This window comes from Schistocerca gregaria, chromosome 5 (genome assembly GCF_023897955.1).
Source record: "Schistocerca gregaria isolate iqSchGreg1 chromosome 5, iqSchGreg1.2, whole genome shotgun sequence".
NCBI lineage: Eukaryota > Metazoa > Arthropoda > Insecta > Orthoptera > Acrididae > Schistocerca > Schistocerca gregaria.
The window spans coordinates 146,665,342-146,680,800 of NC_064924.1; the positions used below are offsets into that span (position 1 = coordinate 146,665,342).

Consider the following 15,459-nt stretch of genomic DNA (forward strand, 5'->3'; position numbering starts at 1 on the left):
TATACTTCTTCGACTGAGAGATTCGTGTGAGCATTTCTGTGAAGAAAACTGTTCCAATTTAAGTCAGTGTCTTCGCCAGTTACCTACAGTAACTTCACCGACACCATATTCGAGAGCAAGTTTTTTTATTGTCTCTCCTTTGCCAAGTCGTCTTAGTGCTTCTCATATTAGATGCAAAGGCACAAATTTCATCTTTTTTGTTACAGCACTCATCTTTGTAAGGTGTACAGCGGAACACACAGTCAACAAACAAAACGACACACAACACTGTACAGTACAGTTACTGGGACTACAGCAGCGTATGAACTCCCCAATTTTGATTGGTAGCAGCCGCCAGAAGTCAGGGCATTTCGTGGCATACTGACGACAGATGTTCGTGCAACAGGACAGCGAGCTAATCGTCGGTGTTGATTGCATTGTTGTCTACTTTGTCACTGAGCTGTACTCTCCCTATTTATCTTTTGCAATTATGTTTTCATTATTTATCATGTAAGTAAAAAAAAAGTAGATCGTTGCAACATTTTTTTTTATTTTTAAGAGGCTCGGATTATTGGAAACTCGAACTATGGAGACTCTACTGTATCATGATTCATCTGGCTACTATACGAACTGTGAAATGTCTGCCATGATGGTCTCACAAGTCCACCATCTTTGGCCCTCCCGACGCACAGCGTCACCAAGGAATTCCCAGCCACATGCACGATGGACCACGTGGTCCGGCCGTTGTGCGGCATCAAGCGCTTGCTAACGAGCCGCTTCTTGCCGAGCGGTGGCCGCCAACTCTGAACTTAAAATACACTCCTGGAAATGGAAAAAAGAACACATTGACACCGGTGTGTCAGACCCACCATACTTGCTCCGGACACTGCGACAGGGCTGTACAAGCAATGATCACACGCACGGCACAGCGGACACACCAGGAACCGCGGTGTTGGCCGTCGAATGGCGCTAGCTGCGCAGCGTTTGTGCACCGCCGCCGTCAGTGTCAGCCAGTTTTCCGTGGCATACGGAGCTCCATCGCAGTCTTTAACACTGGTAGCATGCCGCGACAGCGTGGACGTGAACCGTATGTGCAGTTGACGGACTTTGAGCGAGGGCGTATAGTGGGCATGCGGGAGGCCGGGTGGACGTACCGCCGAATTGCTCAAGACGTGGGGCGTGAGGTCTCCACAGTACATCGATGTTGTCGCCAGTGGTCGGCGGAAGGTGCACGTGCCCGTCGACCTGGGACCGGACCGCAGCGACGCACGGTTGTACGCCAAGACCGTAAGATTCTACGCAGTGCCGTAGGGGACCGCACCGCCACTTCCCAGCAAATTAGGGACACTGTTACTCCTGGGGTATCGGCGAGGACCATTCGCAACCGTCTCCATGAAGCTGGGCTACGATCCCGCACACCGTTAGGCCGTCTTCCGCTCACGCCCCAACATCGTGCAGCCCGCCTCGAGTGGTGTCGCGACAGGCGTGAATGGAGGGACGAATGGAGACGTGTCGTCTTCAGCGATGAGAGTCGCTTCTGCCTTGGTGCCAAATATGGTCGTATGCGTGTTTGGCGCCGTGCATGTGAGCGCCACAATCAGGACTGCATACGACCGAGGCACACAGGGCCAACACCCGGCATCATGGTGTGGGGAGCGATCTCCTACACTGGCCGTACACCTCTGGTGATCGTCGAGGGGACACTGAATAGTGCACGGTACATCCAAACCGTCATCGAACCCATCGTTCTACCATTCCTAGACCGGCAAGGGAACTTGCTGTTCCAACAGGACACTGCACGTCCGCATGTATCCCGTGCCACCCAACGTGCTCTAGAAGGTGTAAGTCAACTACCCTGGCCAGAAAGATCTCCGGATCTGTCCCCCATTGAGCATATTTGGGACTGGATGAAACGTCGTCTCACGCGGCCTGCACGTCCAGCACGAACGCTGGTCTAACTGAGGCGCCAGGTGGAAATGGCATGGCAAGCCGTTCCACAGGACTACATCCAGCATCTCTACGATCGTCTCTATGGGAGAATAGCAGCCTGCATTGCAGCGAAAGGCGGATATATACTGTACTAGTGCCGACATTGTGCATGCTCTGTTGTCTGTGTCTATGTGCCTGTGGTTCTGTCAGTGTGATCATGTGATGTATCTCACCCCAGGAATGTGTCAATAGAGTTTCCCCTTCCTGGGACAATGAATTCACAGTGTTCTTATTTCAATTTCCAGGAGTGTATTTTCAGGGTGCCATGGCTCACCCGTTACCTCACAGGTGATCCTGTTCCACTCTCACAAACTGAGAGAAAACATGTAGCCCAAAGTGCTGTTTGCTTTCACGAAACATAGGAAAGATGTTATCTGTTCAAAACAGTCCTTTATTCACAAATCAGAGAGTGGCATTTTTTTAGGAACGGGGTGCTGTTTGTGTTCGCTCTCGTCGTAGGTTGTCCTATGAAAAGACATTTATTGCCTGGACGAGATCTCGTATTGTCTGCAGTGCGTCGTGGAATCTGCAGCTCTTTTGTTCGGCTAGCAGCTTCCCTATTGACCCCGACGTCCTGGCACCCTAACTTCAGAGTTCGCCCCTTTCTTATTCTTTGGCTGTGTCCTACCTGTGACTTCTTGTGGAGCGACAGGTAGGCTACAGCTACAAATGCCTCTCCATTCGACTCACACTGAGACCCACACAGATATTCCCAGAAAACATGCATCTTGTATTGCCATAGTCGTGGACTTAGATGTAACGTATTTAAGATGAAACAAAATAAACAGAGAAAATAACTACAGATGAACCTTACAGTTGCTTGTTATCTCCATGAAATCAATTTCGTGGTAATAAAAGTGATCCAAATTCAAAACAGTATTAATCAAATAAATAAATAAATGAGAAACATGAGAGGACGAAGCACAGTCAGACTGAAGCCATTAAGGATCTGTTGTCAGCCACTTAACCACTGAGCCACAGAGGCTGCAACTTAAGGATGGCATATCTGTGTCTTGCAGGTGAAACTGCGATGGAAAAGAACAGCACATGGACCCTGTCGGCCGACCTGCTGGCGCTGCTGTCGTCCGGAAAAGCTGCTGACATCACCATCATGGCGGACGGCGTCTGGCTGCCGGCCCACAGAGCAGTGTTGGCGGCGCGTAGCCCTGTCTTCGCCGCCATGTTCCGGCACGATGTGCTGGAAGCTTCTGAGGGCAGTGTGAACATTGCAGACATCAACCAGGAGGTGCTGCAGCAGCTGCTGCAGTTCATGTACACTGACGAAGCGCCTCTTCTGGAATGTGTCGCACCAGAGCTGCTCGCGGCAGCGGAGAAGTACAGTGTGACCAGACTGAAGCAACAGTGTGAGCAACAGGTCATTATGGACCTGTGTGTGGAAAATGCTGCAGCAAGCGCCGTCCTTGCAATGGTCTACTCGTGTGCGAAGCTGAAGGCGGCAGCTATCAGCTTCATCAATTCCCACTTCCAAGAAGTTATGGCTACAGATGGTTGGGCTAGTGCCATGAGGGAACACACGGAAAACACTGTAGAGATCTGCCGTCTGCTGAGGGATGCAAAACGCCTTGAGTCAGAATGGTATGACTGCCTGTGCGTTTGTTTTCTATCCCTTACGGTCTTCGGTTTCTTATTTGTTGTTGCTGTTGTGGTCTTCAGTCCAGAGACTGGTTTGATGCAGCTCTCCATGCTACTCTATCCTGTGCAAGCTTCTTCATCTCCCAGTATCTACTGCAACCTACATCCTTCTTAATCCGCTTAGTGTATTCATCTCTTGGTCTCCCTCTACGATTTTTACCCTCCACACTGCCCTCCAATACTAAATTGGGGAACCTTTGATACCTCAGAACATGTCCCACCAACCGATCCCTTCTTCTAGCCAAGTTGTCCCACGAACTCCTCTTCCCAATTCTGTTTCTATACCTCCTCATCAGTTATGTGATCTACCCATCTAATCTTCAGCATTCTTCTGTAGCACCACATTTCGAAAGCTTCTATTCTCTTTTCGTCCAAACTATTTATCATCCACGTTTAACTTCCATAGATGGCTATACTCCATACAAATACTTTCAGAAACGACTTCCTGACACTTATATCTATATTCGATGTTAACAAATTTCACTTCTTCAGAAACGTTTTCCTTGCCATTGCCAGTCTACATTTTATATCGTCTCTACTTCGACCATCATCAGTTATTTTGCTCCCCAAGTAGCAAAACTCCTTTATTACTTTAAGTGTCTCATTTCTTCAGAAACTCTTTCCTTGCCATTGCCAGTCTACATTTTATTCCTCTCTACTTCGACCATCATCAGTCATTTTGCTCACCAAGTAGCAAAACTCTTTTACTTCTTGAACTGTCTCATTTCTTATTTATGAGCTCCATAATCACGTTATCTTAAGGGTGATATATGAGGTGTTCAAAAAGTCTCTCTGCAGTGCCGTGCCGGCCGCGGTGGCCGAGCGGTTCTAGGCGCTTCAGTCCGGAATCGCGCGACTGCTACGGACGCAGGTTCGAATCCTGCCTCGGGCATGGATGTGTGTGATGTCCTTAGGTTAGTTAGGTTTAAGCAGTTCTAAGTCCTAGGGGACTGATGACCTCAGATGTTAAGTCCCATAGTGCTCAGAGCCATTTGAACCATTTTTTGCAATGCCGTATGATTGTTAGATTCGCGTGCTGTATGCCGCAGTGGATATAACAAAATGGAACTCTCTGAAATACAAGTTATTAATTTATTGAATATTTATTTTTACTACCAAATTTTCACATTAAATGTTGAAAGTGTCCCCCCCTGTTGTTGAATACACAGTTCAATTCGTCTAATCATGTTTGCAAACACAAGCTGTAACATTTCTTCTGTAACAGAAGCAGTGAAAGTGTATATTGCAGTTTTTAATTCCTCGATGGATTTTTGGACGGTTTTTGTAGATAGTTGCTTTCGCTGCACCCCAGAAGAAAAAGTCAGGTGGTGTTAGGTCAGGCGATCGTGGAGGCCGAAGTCCCTGCGAAATTATGCGATCACCAAAAACATCAGCAAGCAGTGACACTGAAAAGCGAGCTGTATGCACGGTTGCACTATCTTGTTGAAAATAACCGCTCAGTATTTCACTTAACGCAAGTTCTCCTATGAATGGGTACAGAATATCACTGCAGTATCGTTGTGCGTCTATTGTTTCGTTGAAAAGTATGGGACCCACAATCCGACGTCTAGAAATTGCAATCCAAACTTCTATTTTCACAGAATGAAGTGGTTCCTCATGAATACAGAATGGATTTGCAGTACTACACATACGAGAATTTTGCGAGTTCATGTACCTGGATACATGAAAGCACGCCTCGTCAGTGAAAAACGTTTCATTAAGAATATCCCATCCATTTTGTTCAACGAAATTTTTGAACCATTGACAATCATGCAGTCTCTTGCCATGATCAGTATTTTTCAGTTCTTGCACGACTGTCACTTTGTATGGCAAAAGTTGTAATTTTTTCCTTACAGCTGTGTCTGCCGTTCCTACGCTAACATCGATTTCCTGGGCGAGATTTCTTACTGACCTATTCGGTCTCATGGACGTTTTATCGGAAATAACGAGTAGTTTATCCTCAGACAAAACGCTAGGACGACCACTTCTCGGAGCATCTTTCACTGAACCCGTACTTCGAAATTTGTTAATCAAATCTCGCACAGTATCGCGATGTGGGAGTGTTGTCTCTGGGAAAACTGAATTTAATATTTGACGAACTGAAACTGTGTATTTACCGCCAGATTTGAACACTTGTTCGACTAAAAACACACGTTCTTCAATGGTTAGCATTTTAACAGAGACGAAAGCGAAAAAAACGAGCAAAGGAACTAAAACGTTTACGTCAACACGTAACGACACACACCAATGATACTACTGATGCTGGCTGAGATAAACGAAACAGTGGAATGTTGGGAGAGTCCACTTGTAGGGAAGTTAACACAGGCAGGCGAACGATCATACGACACGCACGGCTAGCAATCATACGGCACTGCGGAGAGACTTTTTGAAGACCCCGTATAATCCATACATATTATAAAACTGTGTATGTATATTTGTGTGTATGTATGTATGTGTCACATCTTTTCCTAAACCACTGGACCGATTTCTAACACGCTTGGTGCACATATCTCTTATTGTCGGGTGACGATCACTGTGGGATAAGAGCCACGTACCTGTCAAAGGGGTGGGGAGTGAAAAAGTCGCGTAGACTGTGACACGTGAGTTCCCACACTTCATTCATTCAATATTTGTGAATGAGAGCACTTAGAGACTTGCAACAAACTTCACAGATAACATCAAATCTTTACAAAAATTTTCTCGCTGACTCCCGTACAAAGTTATGAAAGGAAAAATGTTTATCGCTTGCTACTTTTGTGACCATGCATCGAAGATACTGCACGAGACATGACGTTATAAATTATTGCTTCGTTACTAGCAACTGTATTCGAGACAAATTTACAGCCAGTATGCACATATACCCCTCAATGTTCAAATGGCTCTGAGCACCATGGGACTTAACTGCTGATGTCATCAGTCCCCTAGAACTTAGAACTACTTAAGCCTAAGTAACACCGTTTAAAAATGTACCTCTGTGCAGACGTCGACACCCATTCAGCTAGGTGGCTTTCCGCTGCTACTCTGGTGCCTGGTTACAGGCATGCAGAACCTAACAAGGAACCCCTTAAGCGCGCGGATGCAAGTTCTAATCTTTAATAAGGCTCATATGAAAGTGTTATGTTAACGCTTATGACAGAAAAAATACTAGCTGGTAATGATTCACCAAGTGTGTAACGAGGGAGACAGGAAACGAATGTCCGGGAGGTACAGAGATCAAGTATCTTTGAGATCTATGTATTACAGGTCACAAAATGGACATCCACGTCATTCAAGAAGTGTAAAAAAAGAAAAAAAATTAACTTGCGCCGTGAACACCGAGTGAAAAATGCCGCGCCACAGTGATAACAAAGGTTCACACCATCAATTTCGAAGGTGAGCTCCTTGGGAGTTACAAACCGTGTAGCACGTTGAGCTAGGTATCCACTCTTCAAGGACGCATATACAGTCAGACTGGTGTAACGGGGTGATAAGAATTGATAGAATGTGATGGCATGCAACCGACAGTGAAACAGTCTGTCGTGGAGCATATCGTGAAACTGGCTATTCTTTAAGGCGAACCTCCAGATAGTGCGATAATATCTTTTCAAGGATAAAAACAAACATCCGGACGCTGAATATGTCCAGTGGTTCTGGGTGGTATGAATTGCAAATGCCACACGCTTTTCAGGAGGAATAATTTTCTCTAATGGAGTATGATTTTTATACACAGACCAGAAATCAAGCAAAAGCAAATTATTTTGACCACGTATTGGCCAAAAGCAATGCTTACACCACATTTGTAGTTCCCTTACGCCCATTTTCCCACTCTTACTTGCTGTGACGTAAATATTCCCTACTACCCTTGTAAGATCACGCACACACAAATGAATGGTAGGGAGCAGAGCACCTCCAACTTCTCGCAGCACAATAAATGACTTTCCAGCCATTTTACCATCCAGATTGACAGTCGGAATAATTGTATATGAAAGCGTTAAGACATCGATGTTGGTTGATCTTGATGCAAATCTGTTAGTACTTCTAATTTCCTGGGTTCCTTAATGAATTTCTTTTTCAAATTCCGATTGGTCGAAGCTGAAAACAGTTTCCTCACGGAACGTTAGGATTAGTTTGTTTATCTCATCTACATATTTTCGGGCCGTTTCCGCAGCTTGCTGTGCATTGTCAAGTTGACAGTTTGAAATTTCGTTACCTTACGTCTACCGTTTCTGTTGCACTGAAGTTATGCAACCATCCACTGCTTCCTGTGGAATTACTGTAATCTATGACGCGCACAATAAAGGTATTAGGTCGCTATGAAGCTTAGTTTACACGACGACACTAGGTTGCAGGCTGCCGGCCACTGCGCATGCGCGCCCCTCGTTGCGCAACTCGTTGGTGAAACTAAACACTTTCGGCGTGAAACTTCCTGGCAGATTAAAACTGTGTGCCCGACCGAGACTCGAACTCGGGACATTTGTCTTTCGCTGGCAAGTGCTCTACCACTGAGCTACCGAAGCACGACTCACGCCCGGTCCCCACTGCTTTACTTCTGCCAGTATCTCGTCTCCTACCTTCCAAACTTTACAGAAGCTCTGCAGCTCACAGCAGAGCTTCTGTAAAGTTTGGAAGGTAGGAGACGAGATACTGGCAGAAGTAAAGCTGTGACGACCAGCCGTGAGACGTGCTTCTGTAGCGCACATGGCAGAGCGCTTGCCCGCGGAAGGCAAAGGTCCCGATTTCGAGTCTCGATCGGGCACACAGTTTTAATCTGCCAGGAAGTTTCATATCAGCGCACACTCCGCTGCAGAGTGAAAATCTCGTTCTGGAAACTTTCGGCGTGTTCCAACTTTGGCGACACTAGTTGCATGAGTTTTGAGGTTATGTGTGTTCGTAGAGTGTAGACAAACTGAAATATGAAGTGGGGAACGGAGAATAATGTTCGCTTTTTGGATATCTGTGGTTTGCATAGGTGTTTGTGGAATTTCAGTGATGCTAAAAAAATGGTTCAAATGACTCTAAGCACTATGGGACTTAACATCTGAGGTCATCATTCCTCTAGACTTAGGAATACTTAAACTTAACTAACCTAAGGAGATCACACACATCCAGGCCCCAGGCAGGATTCGCACCTGCGACCGTAGCAGCAGCGCGGTTCCGGACTGAAGCGCCTAGAACCGCTCGACCATCCGGCCGGCTAAATGTTTTCACTCGTTCACCTACTAAGTCCATCCACACTGCTGTCAGACAGTTGCAACTACCACGTTCAACTGTACATAAGGTCCTCCACGGGAACTTATGGTTGTACACTTGCAAAGTGCAACTGTTACAGGCACTTGAGTCAAATGACAAGCCAAAACGGACAGAGTTTGCACTCAACCTGCTAGAACGCCTTTCGGGGGATGAAGTATTCCTCAAGCGATTACAAAAATAAGCAACATATTGCTGCCGCTGAGACCGTCATATGCGATCACAACGTAGATGGTGTGACAATATCTGCGCTGCAGGGCTAAATTTGAGTTAGGAGCGCATACTTCTATACAACTGAATTAAGAAAGATAAAAGCAAGTGTAACTCTAGCTGTGGCAGTGCGCTCGTCTACAAGACTAAAATCCCATCGTTCGAGTTGGCCATCTCTTTGTTAAGGAATATTGTTGACAGGAGGGAAGGCTATACAATTCAAGAAGCTGAATTCTATATTCCATATTCATCTATTTAAAACGTCGCTGCAGTGCTGCCCATGCACATATGTTTGAATTTCGAAATATTGCCACTGTAAAGATGTATCTTCAAGAGAATAGTTTGGAAACTGTTATCTTCCTAATGTGGCCTGCTTCGAGTAATTATTGTTGCTAATGTTAATAATTATGACTGTTAATGTTAATAATTATTGGTGTTAATGATATAGCGTCATCACCAAGTAAAACCGTACCTTATAGCATGCCGAGTGTTCTCGATTGTAATGTACGCAATATGATATGTAATTTCAGTTCTGGTGACAGTGCTTCATGCATTACGGTACCTTTATTCCTTATCGCATAATTACCTCTGTTTAGAAGAAACGTGAACAGTTCTGGTGACATTATAATATAATTAAAAGACCTTCTTTGATCTTCCGTTATATATTCTTTTAGCAAGGTAGCTGAGCAACCGAGCTGACGTCTTTTCTTCATCCAGTCACGAATCGAAACACGTTTCTTACTTTTTTTCTTATGGAGCGATTCCACGAAATAAGCTTTAACTCCATCACAACTCATGCGACGTGCAGCTCCCAAAACTTTCATTTCAGACACGACTCAGGGACCCACAAAACGACGAAGCTGAAGTGTATACGGGTGTCGCCTTTCTACAGTCATATACGAAACCACTTGCGTGCAACTCATTCCACGCAACGAGTGGCGCAACCCAATGTCGTCGTACCCCAATAAACGTTAACCATCTCTGCAATTATTTATAAACCTCTCCAGCCAGTTATGTGAAAGTGGTAGACCAACACTTATACTCTATTTATCTAATCGTATGGCTAGGGTCCCCCGTCGGGCAGGCCGTTCGCCGGGTGCCGGTCTTTCAATTTGTCGCCACTACGGCGACCTGCAGTCAATGAGGACGATAGGATGATGATGAGGACAGCACAACACCCAGTGCCTGGGAGGAGAAAATTCCGCGACCCAGCCAGGAATCTAACCCGGCCCCAGAGGACTGACAATCCGTCACCCTGTCCATTCAGCTACCAGGGGCGGATAGCACCTATTCAACGTAACAGCATGAAACAAGTAAAGACAGAACAGTGAGAAACTAATGTTCTTGCTGCCGTTCTTGCTGCGCCTTAGCTCCCATGCAATCGCGCGAGGAAGTTGTATGAGTCAGGCAAGTGTCCTATGCATTTTCCATCGACAAAGGTTCTGTCCATATCACATCTCTCTCCATCAAGATCTGTATGGAAACGATTATGCGACTCGTGATAACTTCTGTATAAGGGCATTAAGACATGACACTCCAGATGTATCATGTGTATTGTTTAATGACGAAGCCACATGTACGAATCGGGGCCATGTAAACCCCAGAAACATGCACTATTTATCTCCCGGCAGTTCCCGTTAGGTGGAACGTCAGCATCCATGGAGTGAAACGGATGCGAAAAGAAGTTCCTCTGCAGACTAGGTGGAACTTGTGGCACCACCATGATGGCTGCACACCGCTCAGTGCACGAAGTACTACGGCACGTCTTCACGAATTGCTTCCAAATCGTTGGATTGGACACAGAGCACCTGTACCTTGGCCGGCCCATTCCCTGGATTTAACGCTTTCAGTCTCCTTTCTGTGAGAAAAGTTGTGAGACGTCGCCTACAAGAACATATCAACTTCACCTGATGATATGCAACGACATATTACTGCCGCCCGCTCGGACATATCTGCTGCAATGCTAGAATGTGTGCGGGAGTCGTTCCTTACCAGACTGCAAGCGTTTATTGCCGCTGTCGGTGATCACTCTGAATACGACCATTGATGGTCATTTGTCTCGTTACTGGCCAGAATCGACGTAACTAGTGCACGCAACTGTGGTGTTCCTTAGTGCGTGCTACCACAGGTATCGCAGAAGTGTCAGTGTGGGACGTTTCCAAAATACGATGTCTTGTAAATGACTCGCACTAAATCCTGCAATAAACACCACTGACATTCTAATTTACCCTACTTTTAGTTTGTTAGTGTAAACAGGCATTGTTCCATTAAAACATGTATATTTTTATGAAAATATACTTTCTATTTATTATTACAATCTGTAGATTGGCTAACAATACGAGCGCCCAGCTGCCAATTCGTTGTGTGAAAAAAGCACCTCAATAGACATTCCTTTTAGTTCTAGACGTTTCACCCTGTATTTGTGCAGTTCTTTTCAGACAGTACTTCGCTACAGTTAACTGCATCATCTGTAAAATATTTAACATCACTATTAATGTTATTTGTCAGGTGATTAATATATCATATGAATCCCACAACACTTCCCTGGGCTAAACCTAAAGATATTTCCACTTCTCCATCGAATGTAAAATACTATGTCCTTTAAACTTACTGCTGTTCTCAGCTACACATAAATTTCATTTGTAATTGTGAATTAGTATAAAAAGAGTTTATTGTGAAAAACTGAGTCCTATATCAGCAAAATGACAAAATAAATTTATTTACACTAATCGCTAAAACTAAAGAAGAGCCTGATAATCAACGTAACAAACTCCTATACCACTTAAACGTTTTTACAGCGCCCCCAGAATGCCACAGTTACAATGTTGTGCGTATGATACTGTAACATGTTGATGCTACAGTCCTGTTTGTACTAATAAATTTACTTATCGTAAAGACTTAATTCAGATGATGAAGTGAGATACGAAATAAATATTTAAAATTTTTGTTTTCTTAGATTACAAGGAGACAATTCACGATTTTTGCTGTTGATGCTGTTACATGTTGTATGACAGTCCATCATTCACTAATAGAAATAACTGCTTGATTCACACCTTTCGATTCTTAACTCGTTTTCATTTTAATGTAATTGTAAGTTTCTGGAACAGTTCAGTACCATATCACAACCAGTGACAGGTGGCAGGTTACCAGGTCTAGAAAATATAATCTCTAATTAGAGGGCTGGCAGAACCGAAAGTTAGAATACGGCAGATATGTAATATGCAAAATAATACCAATCAACATATTAATAAAAACAATTATGCAATTATTCATAAAAGTATAAATAGTAATTTGAGTACATAGAGCTTTTGCAGGAATTAATCAATTTACAATGTGCCAGATGAGCCACATTTCACGAGACATCACAGTCTGTGATAGGCAAGTTCTATAAAGATGCACTTGGAATTCTGTTATGGTTTGATAAACAATATTCCAGTCTTGCTATTTAACCAAAAGTTAGCCGGCCGCGGTGGTCTCGCGGTTCTAGGCGCTCAGTCCGGAACTGCGAGACTGCTGCGGGCGCAGGTTCGAATCCTGCCTCGGGCATGGATGTGTGTGATGTCCTTAGGTTAGTAAGGTTTAAGTAGTTCTAAGTTCTAGGGGACTGATGACCACAGATGTTAAGTCCCATAGTGCTCAGAGCCATTTGAACCATTTTTTTGAACCAAAAGTTAGAATACGGCAGATATGTAATATGCAAAATAATACCAATCAACATATTAATAAAAACAATTATGCAATTATTCATAAAATTATGCAAATTATGCAATTATTCATAAAAGTATAAATAGTAATTTGAGTACATAGAGCTTTTGCAGGAATTAATCAATTTACAATGTGCCAGATGAGCCACATTTCACGAGACATCACAGTCTGTGATAGGCAAGTTCTATAACGATGCACTTGGAATTCTGTTATGGTTTGATAAACAATATTCCAGTCTTGCTATTTTTTTCCTATTCAATATACTCCTTCGATTGAAGAAAGTTATTGACTATGAATTTTGGACAGTGTTGCGTGCTGAACCTTATCTCATAGTGTAACCCTACTGAAATCATGTTAATTGAATATTACCTCACAAGGAACCTAAATTTAGTAGAGCAGTAAGAACAATAACCACGAAAAAATTGCCTTTGGAGATTAGAAGATTTCCAATTTCTGTTAAGTATAAAACATTTCAGGTACATTAGTTTTGTTACTTGTAGCTCTCTGCCTGGCTTAGTAGTCTCATAATCACAGTCATTTGTTCAAGTGTTATTAGTAGCAACATTTTTCATTTTTATTTAAATTACAAATGTATCGTTGAATGCAACTGCTAACTAACATTATTTTTTATCTTATTTACTTAACATATGAAAATGCAATCAGTTAATTTTTTTAAAAAAAAGTATGAAACATCAAATAGAAAATAAAACATCTTCTTATTTCTATGTATTCAACAGTATTACCGATATATGTATATAATTTCTTCATTTAATAATAAGGCATTTCGAATGTCTGTGCTAAATTTTAATTTTTTTTATATGGTCAATAATTGAAAACTGAAAATTATTATGTTCATCACTTCCATTAAGAATCCCTTGCCAGTTCATTATTGTTTAATTTTTTGTGCAGGTGTTAGATATAGCTGCTGTGGTTGCTGCAAACTTAGTAGCTGTTCTTTTAAATACCAAAATTCTTCTTTTCAGCAAGAATGAAACACCAGAAAAGACAGAAGAGGATAGGGGTGACCTGGCAGGCGACCTGGTGGCATTGCTGGAGTCTGCTGACAGCAGTGACGTGACACTCATGGTGGGCGAGGTGTCACTGGCGGCCCATAGGGCAGTGCTGACAGCACGCAGCCCTGTCTTGGCTGAGAAGCTCAAAGACACCCCAAATGGTACCCTGCAGATGGATGGAGCACCACATAAGGAGCTGGGCGAAGCCCTCCTCTACATGTACAGTGACCAACTGCCATACCCAGAAAGTGTCAGTGATAAGCTCCTAGTGCTGGCCGACAACTATGAGCTTCGTGTTCTAAAGAAATACTGTGAAGAGCAGTTGGCAGATCAAATCTCTGTTAACAATGCAGTGTCCCTGGTTGTGGTCGCAACAAAACACTCCTGCGCAGCGCTCAAGAGAGCTTGTGTTGATTTCATCAGGAGGGAAATCTTCGATGTCATGGACACGGCTGGTTGGGAATTGGCTTTACGCAATGATCTGGAGATCATGGTGGAGATATGCAAATGTGTGGCTTCAGCACAAAGGTATAGGTAGTTTTGTTTGTGTGGATAATACTGTAACTATCTCTATGTTTTTATATTTATACACAAGGATTCATCGAAATAACGTATTAACTTCTGCGAAAATTGAAACACATGGTAAAAATAATATGACACAATCAAAACAGAGAGGGAGTGTAAAACAGTGTATCAACGATAAGTCATTAAAATTACCGAGAAACTGTAGGAGTGCCAAGTCCTCCACATCAGCACACCTTTTAAAACATGCAAGTCTAAATTTTTGTGCTTCAGGGAAAAAATAACATCTCTGAACAAGAGTGTGGAGGAAGTGAAACTCATTGTCAATGTACTGGACGACAATAAATGTATACACATAGCGTTGAATGTGTGCTGAGAGGCAAACACTCTACTGGCGTACTTAGAAGGAAGTAAAGAACAACCTGCTGCTTTTAGAGCTCCGAAGAGTTTGCTGAGAATGCTAGCTTTGCAATGCTCAGGAATAATTAATTCCTCAATAAAATTTTCATAACTGAACAAAGCTAATGAGTTTGCAATTAAGTAATTTTAACTGATAATAATTAAAGCGTGGACAGGTTTGCTAACCAAATGTAGTTGTTAGAAAAATCCAGTTAAGGATCAAATTAACTTTAGAGTGATCACGAAATTTCATCTAGCTTCGACCACTGATAGAGTATCTGTTGCTAATGTTTTTATATGTGATAAGTTTTAATCACTCTGTGGTGGTACTTTAGTGACAGTAGATAATGATTGAATGCAACATTTGATTGATTTCAGTACAGAGACTGTTATTATTGTATTTTGAACAAAAATAAATTTTTATATAGGGTAACTTACATTTATCAAGTTTTGTTTCGGTAACATATTCCTGTTAGTTATGTTGAAGCTAAGCAACAATACAAATATGTTCTATAGGATCAAACCATATGGAGTTTAGTTAGTTTTGAACTATGGTCCCTCTTCTCTGAGTTTAATCCAAAATGTCTTAGGCAGAAACTCAGTCAAAATATTAAATAATGCACTTAAAGGGTCGGGAAGCCAAGCTATTTCATGATCGGTTGATAAGCACCCACGCATAATAAAGAATGGCCGTAATGACAAAAACATCTTGGTCAGTGACATTCCTGGTTAGGACAGGAATCAGGTGACCTAATCTACTACA

The 15,459-nt window shown here is 43.1% G+C and overlaps 1 protein-coding gene across 1 annotated transcript in view; it reads left to right on the forward strand.

The window, feature by feature from the left end:
* LOC126272625 (TD and POZ domain-containing protein 1-like) overlaps window positions 1-14,871 on the forward strand; it is a 39,333-nt gene extending 24,462 nt beyond the window's left edge. The window contains exons 2-3 of the mRNA XM_049975583.1: window positions 2,988-3,564; window positions 13,746-14,871. Coding sequence (XP_049831540.1) covers window positions 2,999-3,564; window positions 13,746-14,313 — 1,134 coding nt within the window. The 5' untranslated portion in view covers window positions 2,988-2,998 and the 3' untranslated portion in view covers window positions 14,314-14,871. The remainder of the gene's footprint in view (window positions 1-2,987; window positions 3,565-13,745) is intronic.
* Window positions 14,872-15,459: the final 588 nt, after the last annotated feature.